Source organism: Vitis vinifera, chromosome 13, assembly GCF_030704535.1.
Source record: "Vitis vinifera cultivar Pinot Noir 40024 chromosome 13, ASM3070453v1".
NCBI lineage: Eukaryota > Viridiplantae > Streptophyta > Magnoliopsida > Vitales > Vitaceae > Vitis > Vitis vinifera.
Window position 1 is genome coordinate 25,922,232 of NC_081817.1, and position 11,570 is coordinate 25,933,801.

Consider the following 11,570-nt stretch of genomic DNA (forward strand, 5'->3'; position numbering starts at 1 on the left):
TAAAATATAAAAAAATGATTTTCAAAAACCATTATCAAAAATTATTTTTTAAAACCAATTAAAACAAAACTAGCACTAAATAGGGTCTTCTTGATTGTATGTGAAAATACTCAACTAAAGAAAATGCTACAAAAATACCTGTTTTAGATTTTTTTTTTTTTTTTTTTGGCCTAACATGCATGTTTGAAGCCTCAAATTTGGACCATGCATGGCATCATCTACACATGGAGGCGTAGAAGGAATGTTGGAAATGTTTATTTTCAAATATTAATTCACTGGTACTCCAATCCAAAAACCGAATGCCACTGCTGATAAAAATTGATATATATAGATGAAGACCAATACCATTATATAACTTAGGTTTATTTTTTTTCTTATTTTAGACCTAATTTAATATTTGCCCATTGTGACCTTGCCCACACGTTACAAACTAAGGCCACTATTTTGTTACATACAAGTCCAAATTGCAGTCACTGCACAAATGCCTTCTACTTTGAACGTCATATATTTTCTACATCATTGAGATAATATTTATTGAACTTTTTTTAGTATAAAAGAAAATCATTTTTATAATCATTTTGGTGATAGCCTTACCATATAATAATGTGGAAATATTTGATTAAAATTGATGAAATAATTCCATAATTGTGAATCAAACATTTCTTGTATTTTTTCTTGAAAAGTAAAATAAACATCATTTACTATTTCAAGCATTTATACGTAAGTTTTCAAAAAAAAAAATTATTTTTACCCAAAAAAAATTTAACGAAACCATTTTTGTTGAAATAAGATAAAATAAAAAAATAAAAAACTAAAGAACTAAATTTCAAAAATTGGGCTTTCATAAACCATTTGAATCAAATAACCTATAATATGTTACATAGGACAATTTAATTTATTATTATAATTATAAAATAATTAAATAAATATAATTATTATGATAAATACATGGAAACTAACTCATCTATTTTAAAAAACACAAAATCTACCCAAAAAAATCAATTAAAATTTATTTTCCTATCCTAAATTTAAATAACGGATAAACATTCAACATCATGAATTTATTAAAAAAAAAAATAGCATAACTGACAGTTGGAGACCTCTTTGGTATCACCATAACCAACGACATCACGTCCAAGAAATCCAAATTCTCCACGTAATATTCGCCTACGTCTTGTTTCCTTCTTTTTTCATATATTTATATATATTTTTTAATTTTAATTTTTCTATAAATGTTTTGATCTAATCCCTTTTTCTTTGTCAACATCATATCTAAACCAAGCAACGACATTTCTCCATTGATTTTTACATCCAAATTCTCAGATCACTATTCAGAATGGTATATATATTTGATGGGTAGTCAGAGGATGGTGAAGAAGAAAAACTAGTCTTCAAACAAGGACTGGCTGGCCTTGTTGATTCTCTTTCTTAGAGCAACAGATTTTCTTGTCTTCCAAACATGTTTTGTCCGTATTTGGCCTCTTGAAAGTTTGCTTTTGTTGTTGGATTTTCTTCTCCTGCTGATATTCCCATTGAGTTTGATCAACAGTAGTCAAGATGGTATGCTAGATGGAGAGTGAGAAAGAGTGAAGAAGAAAATCCAATTAGCCAACATAACTAGCTTGTTGATGCATATATATTGTCTTGGGACAACTAATTTTCTTGTCTTCCAAACATGTTTTTTGCTTCTTCTAGGGTTCTTTTCTTCCATTGATGTTTTCATGCATTCCATTGATGTAACTCAGATGGAAATTAAGAAAATCCAATAACCAATCAACAAAGCAAGCCTTGTTATTTTCTCCCTTGGAACGACAAATTTTCTTGTCCTCCAAACATGTCTTCTCCCTCTTCTTCCATGAAACCCTCCATTTCTTCATGGGTTTTCAGACTTTTCTTAGCTGCTGTCTTACTTTCCTTTCCCGGTCCTTGTTCTTCTTCGTTTTCGCCTCCCATAACCATCAGCTCCATTGATGAGTTCCAAAACTACACTGCAATATCCGATTTCCGGATACTGAATAGAAGAGTTTTGGTGGAGTGTCCCGATGCAAACCCTTATCTTCAAATCAACGTTAGCAAGACTTCAAGCCTCTCCGATGAAGAATACCTCACTGTCACCGTTAGCGGAGTTCTACTTCCCGCAGAGACTGATTGGGTGGCCATGATTTCCCCTTCTCATTCCGAGTAAGAAGATTACTAACCACTCTTTGTTTCATAAATACTAAGAATGAAGCATATGTGAAAAAAGTCAGATGAAACTGTTTTTTTTTAATTAATGTTTCGGGCACTGTTTGGTTCTTGAAATTTTCGATGTAAAATTGGAAGGAAAGAAAATAAAGAAAAAAAAAAGTGAAAGAAAAAAAAAAAAAAAATTCCAAGTAACCAAACATACCCTTAATGTTACTCAAAATTTCCAAGAATAAGAATTGACATGAAAATGAAATCAAATCTTTCTCTTTTCAATTCTAACCATTCTTTCACTTGACTTGTTCTTGTGTTTTTCTCCATGAGCAGTGTCTCAAGTTGTCCATTAGCTGCAATTTTCTATATACAAACTGGTGACATTAGTAACTTGCCTCTTCTCTGCCATTATCCTGTCAAGGTACATGATGTGACCAAGACCAGTTACTTGTCTTATTGGAAGTACTACTGGAGATGTAAAATGAAAGTGACCAAGACCAAAAGCACACGTATTTGGAAGAGAATTTCTAAATGCTTAATTTCGATTAAAATTGCAGGCACAGTTTGTGAGCAATGATCCTGACTACCTCAGTTGCAAGAAACAGGAATGCAAGAAGTATGAGAATGGCAAATGTGTAGCGGTCACCTGCGCCGGCTCGTTAACATTTCATGCTATCAACATCAGAACAGACATTGAGTTTGTGTTCTTCGCTGGTGGATTCCAAACCCCTTGCATTTTGACTAGATCAAACCCTGTGAGCTTTGCTAGTCCAGAAAAGCCATTATATGGACACATCTCAAGCATAGATTCAACTGGAACATCTGTAAGCAGCCATTTTCATACTATGATCAAATACTGAATGTGTTCATTTGTGTTCCATCTTAGCAAAAGGTACTGATTACTGCAGATGAGATTAACATGGGTCAGTGGTGATAAAGAGCCTCAACAAGTTCAATATGAAGGCAAATCAGAAGAATCAGAAGTTGTAACATTTACACAAGGTGATATGTGTGGTAAGTCACCATCTTCCTACTTCCTGTGCAAATGATTAATTATATTTTTTGCTGGCTGTTATCCTAATTAATTTTGTTTATACGTGATAGAAGAACTCATGGAATTGAAACAAAAAATTCACTTGGTTTTATTTGATTCCTGGGAAACGAACAGGCACTGAAAAAACTAGTCCAGCCAAGGATTTTGGGTGGCATGATCCCGGTTACATTCATTCAGCAGTGATGACAGGACTTCAGCCTTCAAGCACCTTCTCCTATAAATATGGAAGGTAAGGCCCGGTTTGGCAACTGTTTTTTAGAACAATTTTCATAAGAGAATAAATTTGACAACCAGAAAACAGTAAACAAAACAGAAAATAAAATTTATTTTAAAAACATCGAAACAAATTAAGAGCATTTCAAGTTTTTAAACAGACTTGTATTCTATAAAACATAAAAAAACTGTTTTTCATAACTATTCTCGGAAATACTTGTCAAATTGAGCCTAAAATTGCCAAGTAGAGGAGAACTTTATCTACCTCCAAAATAGTCTTGTTATGACCATTGGAGGGGAGAGTTTTTACTTTGGGTAATGGACTTTTTGATGCTTTAGTACCTTCACTGCAGTGACTCGGTTGGTTGGAGTGATCAAATTCAATTCCGGACTCCACCTGCTGGGGGATCAGATGAACTCAGATTTATTGCATTTGGTGACATGGGAAAGGCTCCTCGTGATGCTTCTGCTGAACACTACATTCAGGTAGGAACCATTTGGTATTTCATCAAACTAAATCACAGACCATTTTAGAAGATCATTCTCTCTATCTCTGTTTTGGGACACTGAATGAAAATCCCATATTCACACAAGTATTAATTAACCACTTCCATCCCTCAACAATTTCTATCAAATTTTTCAACACACTTGCTAATCAGGATTTTGGTTTGGAACACATGTAGCCAGGATCTATCTCGGTAATTGAGGCCGTAGCCAAAGAACTCAGTTCTGGGAATATAGATTCCATCTTCCACATTGGAGATATTAGTTATGCCACAGGCTTCTTAGTAGAATGGGATTTCTTCCTCCACCTTATCAACCCAGTTGCTTCCCAAGTTTCTTACATGACTGCAATTGGAAACCACGAGATGTAAGTACCTCAATTGGAAACCACCATAACTTAATTAAGGTTTTGGTCAAATTGATAGTGTAAGAAGATATCAGGATTTTAATCAAGGGTTATTTGATTAAAAGGGTTATTGAAAACACGATTTTGGAAGAATGATCTTGTCTTTTAAAAGCATGAAATATAGCCTCTTTCTCTAATAAAAATACCCTTCAACCATTTTTTAATTCTCATCTCCCATCGAATACTGATAAAAAGTTTGAGGGTAAAAATATCGGTTTTGGCACTATATTTAGCTGAGGTGCATGAAATTTCAGGGACTACCCGGATGCAGAATCAATTTACAAAACTCCTGACTCGGGTGGAGAATGTGGAGTTCCTTACTGGACTTATTTTCCAATGCCTACAGTGCAAAAAGAAAAGCCATGGTATTCCATTGAACAAGGAAGTGTTCACTTCACAATAATTTCAACCGAACATGACTGGGCTGAAAGTGCCGAGCAGGTAAAATGAAACATATTCTTCTTCCATATTTAGCATTCAATGTTTCTCTTTCTGATTGTCTGTTGGACCATCATACATTGTGCTTTTCATCCATTTGCTGACCAAAAAATTGTACTTTCTTACAGTATGAATGGATGAAAAATGACATGGCTTCAGTTGATAGATCGAAAACCCCTTGGCTAATTTTTATTGGGTAAGTTGAAAGCAAAAATATGTCATAGGTAGCTTAGAACAACAATTCATTAACAGATTGGTAAAAATTACAGGCACAGACATATGTATACTTCCACAACCAGTTTGGGCTCCTCCGACTTCATATCAGCCGTAGAGCCATTATTGCTGGCCAACAAGGTGAGTATGGACCTATTACGCTTCAGACTTGTAATTTGCACTGAATACTAAAAGTTGGGAACATGAACTAGGTTGATCTGGTTCTCTTTGGTCATGTGCACAACTACGAGAGAACTTGTGCTATTTATGACCATGAATGCAAAGGGATGCCTAAGAAGGATGAAGATGGGATCGACACCTATGATAACAGCAATTATACTGCCCCAGTTCAAGCAGTCATTGGAATGGCTGGCTTCAGCTTGGACAAGTTCCCGGATGATGATGTGAGTATAACTTTGCATGCATTCGAGTTCGTATATTTTGTATATGTGTCCATGTTTATAAGTGTTCATACATTTTATTTTTGTCCATGGATACAGGATAATGCTTGGAGTTTGTCAAGGATTTCTGAATATGGATATGTAAGAGGGCATGCAACATGGGAAGAGTTAAAAATGGAGGTTAGTTTTGTATGCCTTTGATCAATGGGCTGTGCTTAAAAATTCTTTCATTAAATCACCTTAATAGCAAATTATTAGAAACCTCATGCATATACTAACCATATAGCTACATATAAGGACAACAAAACATTGCAAGTTTACGAACTTTTGGACCAAAATGAAACCTAGCCTAGTTCATGCACATACTCTTAGATATTTAGGACTTGTTTGGTAACTGTTTTTAAAAATAGTTTTCTACTTTCTAAAGCAAGACAATTTTTTTTTCCTTAAAAACAAAAATTGGGGTGTTTTCGAGAATATCTTTTAATTATTTTTACTTATTTTTTGTGAGAGTTTTTAAAAAACAGTTATACAAATATGGAGAATGATTAAAAATAAAGCATTATATATAAAAGTTATTTTAAAAAAAATATATTTAAGAACATAAAAAAAAAAAACAGGTTAAAAGCATTTGAGTTTTCAACTATACTTTTATTCTACAAGACATCATAGAATTGTTTTCAAAAATTGTTATTCATAATTGTTTTCAAAAATACTTTTCAAATAGAGGCTTATTTTCTACTTTTGTGTGTAGTGCATGTTTGGCAACCAAAGACACCATGCAATAAGTCATACTAAAATTTTCTCATTCATTTCCTTTCTTATTCTTGCAGTTTGTAGAAAGCAATACAAGAAAAGTTGGGGATAGCTTCCGCATCATTAGAAGTCAAAGTTCCTAGAAAGAGAAACTAATGAGAGAATGCGAAGACACAACTTTGGCTTTGGTATGATTAAATTTATGAAACTTGTTATATTTCCTCATGTAAATCAATCTTATCTATCAATTGGACCTACCTTCCAAAAAACAGGTAACATAAGATAATATGATCATAACTATGTTATTTGAATTGGTTTCTTTATCCAATAAAGTCCGTAATATGGACGGCTAGACATCCGAGTTCAAGAAACTAAAAGGTGAAAAATTATAAATTGCATTTAGCATTAGCTTAAAAAAATTGAATATCACCTTAATAATTTAATGATTTAAGTTATTAAGTACATTTTGAATGTCTATGTGCAATAAAATAACTTAATTTTATAAATTAAAATTTATAATGACTTAAATAATAAGTAATAATAATTAACTTTTTTCAAATTCTAAACCCCTTTATTTTACGTTTGTATCTCATATTTTTTCCTTCCTTTTTATCTATTATATAACATCATTTCTTCATGTATCCTACTACAATACCAAAGGTACTTTTTTGATAGGTACCAAAAGTTATATTAGAAAAGCATCATCAATCATGTGATGGCAAATGCATACCTTTGAGTGTCAATTTTTTATATGGTACCTTAATTTCATTTGTTTATACCTTCATCCAACGGTCTAAATTTTATCACGTTCATCCAATAACCTAAATTTTAATATACAAATTTAGTGACCCGTATCTTTCTTAATTCTAATAAAAGTAAATATGTTAATTTAATAGTTTAAAAAATTAATAAAATTCAAATCAATAAAAATAAGGTAATAAGTTTTAAATCAATATCTTAAAGATAATTTTACTTAAAATTATTTTAAATCATTAAGTATTAAATATTAAGTTTTAGTCCACTTACACTGGATGAGGAACTAAAATCAGATATCGAGAGGAGTGCTCTTCATAGAATTACATCTTTTGAATTATAGGGTAAAAAAGAAGTATATATGTACCCAAAAAAAAAAAAAACAGAATCCTTAAGTCTTACTTAGAGATGACATGCTAAAATTGATCCTTTTGAATTATGAGCTTAGAATGGAGTTCAAAAGAGAAGGATATGCACTATAAAATCATTATAACGAATTTTCAGGTCAAATGAAATGAGTTTGGTTTAGGATTGAAGTTACACTACCCTAAAGGAATGGTTGTGATCATAGTTGATATCACCCAACACCAAAATTTTCATATTTGAGTTCTAAAATAAAATTTTATTCTTAAAAATATTCTTGAGAAACATATTTTTAATAATTGTTTTCAAAATTAGTACCAAACAGACCAGAAATTTTTTGAGAAGGAGATCATGTGCGACTGAAAGCTTAAAAAAAAAATTTGAAAGGGATTTTATTGGATATAAATTCAGTCATTGAGATAGCCAGAGTGGAAGCTTACCCAGAAGAGTATGCCGTCATATATCTGATACATGTGGTCCACTACAACAGTTGTATACCAAAACCTTGGATTAGGTTACAAGAGCAGTAAATTCAACATTCATCAAGCAAGGAATCAAATCCAAGCCCAGCTGCCTACTGTGACAACGAAGCACTGAGGGAGCTGCCAGTTTAAAAAACAATTGTAATCCAGAAGTCACTGTATTTGTTGTTATATGAGAACAAAAATCTCCTTATTTGAAGGAACCAAAACTTCTTCAATGATAAAATCCCTTAACTGAAATTTTCTTAGTATTTCCCTCTCCATGAATGCCATTTGAGTTTCAACTGGAACCACAAAGGAGGAATACCAAGAATCCCCCGAGCCATCCTTGGATCAAACACATTGAATTGCACCCGACTCAGGGAGTCCAAGATAACCTGGGCAGGCACAGCTGGTAGAAGCACTGGAAGAGCCTCAGCAGGTACTGTTCCAGCTAATTGACGAGCCTTCTCCAAATGGGCATTAGCTACCGATGCCATATCAAAAACCACGTCACACAGACCCTCAGGAGAATCCATTCGAATCTCTGATCGACCTCCCTGTGTATCCAACAAATTGTGATTGGCTGCTAGGTCCTTTGGTATATAAGGAAACTGACGGTTTCGATTAGCATGATATGGTAGAGACCTTAGCAGCAAGAGAAGGCCACTTGCCTTACCAATATGTGATGCTGCATGATCTGCTGCAGTAGACCTGATCCCACCAGCTTGAAGTGTTGTGTACAGAAGAGTGGATACAGTGTCCTCAGCATATCGCTCCAACTCTTCAATTGTTTCCGGCATATCAGTAACCTCTCTTCTTGCATCATTGATACGAGCTTCAACAGACCGCTTCATCCAGCCCTTGCTGATTTTGTGCTCAGATACCACAGATGCAAGGGCCTGAGCTGTTGGATGCTCAATCGTTTTGTTGGCAAAAATTTTGTCTATGGCTTCCTGCCACCAGAGGAGGCGCATAAGGCCAACCCTGGGATCAGAAGCAATATCCATTGCTCTGGCGGTTTCAACATTAAAGGCACGGATGGCAAATGCAGCCTTCCACATGTTGGGAGGGAGCTCAATGTTGCAGAGGTAGTGATGGTAATCATAATTTCTTACTTGCTGTACACAGTAGGAGAAAGCTGCCTGTATTGTACTTGATGCCGAAGCACCCTTCATCGAGTACCCGCTAGGGTTCGTCCTGCCACACATAGTAAACAAATGCCAATACTAAATGAAACACCACAAAATTAAATAAAAAAATAACAGTTGAAATGATTTCCATAAGCACTGGCAAGATTTGTAGAAGGGAGACCCGATTTGAATCAGTAAGGAAGAACTCTTTCAAGAGTCCAGTGCCCTAATGTTTTTCTCCTTTTATAATAAGCTAAGCTAAGAGAAATTGCTATATCCTATATTGTATGGACTGGGCCATGACTGTCAGATGCGGGCATGTGTTTAGGGATCTGATCCTTCACAACTCAAATTTTAGAATACACGAACCCAGCTAAAAAGGATCTAAAAAAGGACACGGGCATTGGGATATGATATAGTCAAAGAAAAACCAAGTAAAAATTAATTGGAAGTGAAGATATCTTTTTCAAAGATCTCATATTGTCCCTCTAATCTCTTTCTTTTCTTTTTTATTCATCTCATCCCTAAATATTCATACAAAACTTCACTTTTCTGCTAACTTCTCTTTTTAACTAATGTAATTATTACTAAGAAAGTTGAAAGAAAAAAAAAAAGATATCAATAGAAAAATCAAACAGCCACACCTATAGTAAAATAGAAGTATCAAACAAGGATCTCATACCCATTCCCATATCATGCCATGTCGAAAGATACATTGGGTGAAATTGAAGGATCCCGATATCATGGACTGTATGTTATCAGTGCATTAAATTTGATAAACATAATTTTAACTTCATGAAGCAATTGCAAGAGCTGCTACCCCAAATTATTCATCCAAAAACTTAAAATTACAAAATTGGGAAGGGGAGGACAAACGGAAAGTCTCTTCACAGGTCCAATCAGAATTTCTATAAAATAACTCAAATTACTATACAACTTACATTTGATAGGGATGACTTCTTCTGTGAAGCTAATTATAATTGTGATCTGACTAAAGTTGCAAGTCTAGACCTAGTAGATGTATAAATTGACTATCAAACTGTTACAACTCTGTCAAACTAAATCACACTTTTGAAGTGGCCTAAATTTAATTAACAGTCAAAGTTCAAAATCTTTATGGATTCTGCAATGGGAATTACATGATGGAGTTTTCAATAGTAACACAACCAGCCAACTTACAGCCGACTAAGTATTTTTGTTCACTGGCTAAATTAAGGTGCAGTTTGGATCTCAAATATCATCAAGAAAAAGAGGAACAATGGAAGGGAAAAAAGCAAGAGAAAGGAAAAGAATTAGAAGAAAAACAAAAAATAAGTATGCCTGTGTAATTCCCATCACAACCAAATTAGAGCACTTGAGATTCCTTCTAATTGGATGGAATCCATGGCAGGACTGCCTCAAACCCTGTACCCTATTCCTAGGAGCCTTAAACCCTGAACCCCATTCCAGAAATGCATTTTCCAGAAAGGCAAACAAAAAAAAAAAAAAAACACTCTTCACATGGGACATCAATCAAACAGAATCCGAGCATACCAATGTGACCCATTTGAAGAATCGCAGCTCATTTGACATACACTGAACGCAGAGGTTTGGGCAAGAGAAGAAATGGTGGAAGAAATCGTACCAGAGAAAAGGTCAGGATCGTAATTGTTGAAGGAAGTGACGAAGCTCAAAGTCTCTGTCAATGCAATAGAAGATTCGGCCCCATTCAAGCAGCTTCTGGTCTGAATAATCAAACAATCAATAACTGAAGACAATCAAATTTTTACAGAAATTCAAACCCTAACTCTACAGAAATTACACAGCAATTGTAACTTACATTTCAAGCTCCAGAATCGAGAAAACAATACTCAAGCTTGGGTTTAAAATTACAGGTAGCAGGAACGTAAATCCGCCCTGTTGGCTACAACTGCAAGTCCACCCGATCCCGCGCGAAAATATCGGACTTGGTCCGATTCTAAACCCGAGCACGGCGATGGGCTGGCCCAAACATAACCCATTATAAACACCAAAACAAGTCAATTTCAATTACTTGACTTGAAATTGGATGCCTTGAAAGTAAACGGTTGCTATATGCATTTCTTAAGCACAGATTTTGAGAGTACTCCAAAAATATTCAACTAAGAATTCTCAATTTTAATCAATTTAATAGTAATTTAATCTATCGAATTTTTTTTTATCTATACATATTTTAGTCATTTGAAGCATTTTAGAGTGCATTATACTTCCCAATAGCTCGATTTATTTTTTTCATTCATTCTAATATTTGGATGACTTAAACCGGGATGAGAATGAAAAGTAAAAACGACTCCAATAGAAATATTTTTTTTAAATGAAAATAAAAAATTATTTCAAACTATATGTAAAAGTATTATTATCGATTTATTTCTCTTTCTATTCTCATTCCCATTATTATCAAATACTGAAATTGACACGGATAAACATTCCAACCTTTTATTCATAGATGCATCCAATCGTAAGAATTAGAATCACAAAAGTCATTTTATACAATGAGAAATAAGAATTAGAAACAAGTATTAAAACAAAGAAGGAACGTCTTTGAAGAAAATGGGACGAGATACAACAAGAACAGATCAAACAAGGGAACAAAAGTATAAAAGGATGAGATCAAAGTACAAAGCAATAAGACTGACTTTGATACTGAGCGATAAGATCTAATTGTGCATACGGGGCATT

The 11,570-nt window shown here is 33.9% G+C and overlaps 2 protein-coding genes across 2 annotated transcripts; one reads left to right on the top strand and one right to left on the bottom strand.

The window, feature by feature from the left end:
• The first annotated feature begins 1,291 nt into the window (after positions 1-1,291).
• LOC109121948 (probable inactive purple acid phosphatase 27) lies at positions 1,292-6,411 on the top strand. The gene is made up of 13 exons (XM_019217805.1): positions 1,292-2,181; positions 2,512-2,599; positions 2,736-3,002; positions 3,087-3,192; positions 3,347-3,461; positions 3,799-3,931; positions 4,129-4,316; positions 4,610-4,796; positions 4,922-4,989; positions 5,063-5,147; positions 5,219-5,410; positions 5,507-5,587; positions 6,241-6,411. Exons 1-13 carry the CDS (start codon positions 1,835-1,837, stop codon positions 6,304-6,306), a joined length of 1,923 nt encoding a protein of 640 aa, XP_019073350.1. The 5' UTR covers positions 1,292-1,834; the 3' UTR covers positions 6,307-6,411.
• Positions 6,412-7,646: 1,235 nt separating this feature from the next.
• LOC100255053 (uncharacterized) lies at positions 7,647-11,018 on the bottom strand. The gene is made up of 3 exons (XM_002266733.4): positions 10,693-11,018; positions 10,498-10,597; positions 7,647-8,940 (listed from the first exon to the last, which is right to left on the bottom strand). The coding sequence occupies exon 3, from the start codon at positions 8,916-8,918 to the stop codon at positions 8,007-8,009; it is 912 nt and encodes a 303-aa protein (XP_002266769.1). The 5' UTR covers positions 8,919-8,940; positions 10,498-10,597; positions 10,693-11,018; the 3' UTR covers positions 7,647-8,006.
• Positions 11,019-11,570: the final 552 nt, after the last annotated feature.

Bases quoted from the DNA above. Each gene is read 5' to 3' on its own strand.
- LOC109121948 (XM_019217805.1), top strand. From the start codon at position 1,835: ATGTCTTCTCCCTCTTCTTCCATGAAACCCTCCATTTCTTCATGGGTT. The intron at 3,003-3,086 runs GTAAGCAGCCAT...TGATTACTGCAG, and splicing joins TAGATTCAACTGGAACATCT to ATGAGATTAACATGGGTCAG. The intron at 5,148-5,218 runs GTGAGTATGGAC...AACATGAACTAG, and splicing joins CATTATTGCTGGCCAACAAG to GTTGATCTGGTTCTCTTTGG.
- LOC100255053 (XM_002266733.4), bottom strand. From the start codon at position 8,918: ATGAAGGGTGCTTCGGCATCAAGTACAATACAGGCAGCTTTCTCCTAC.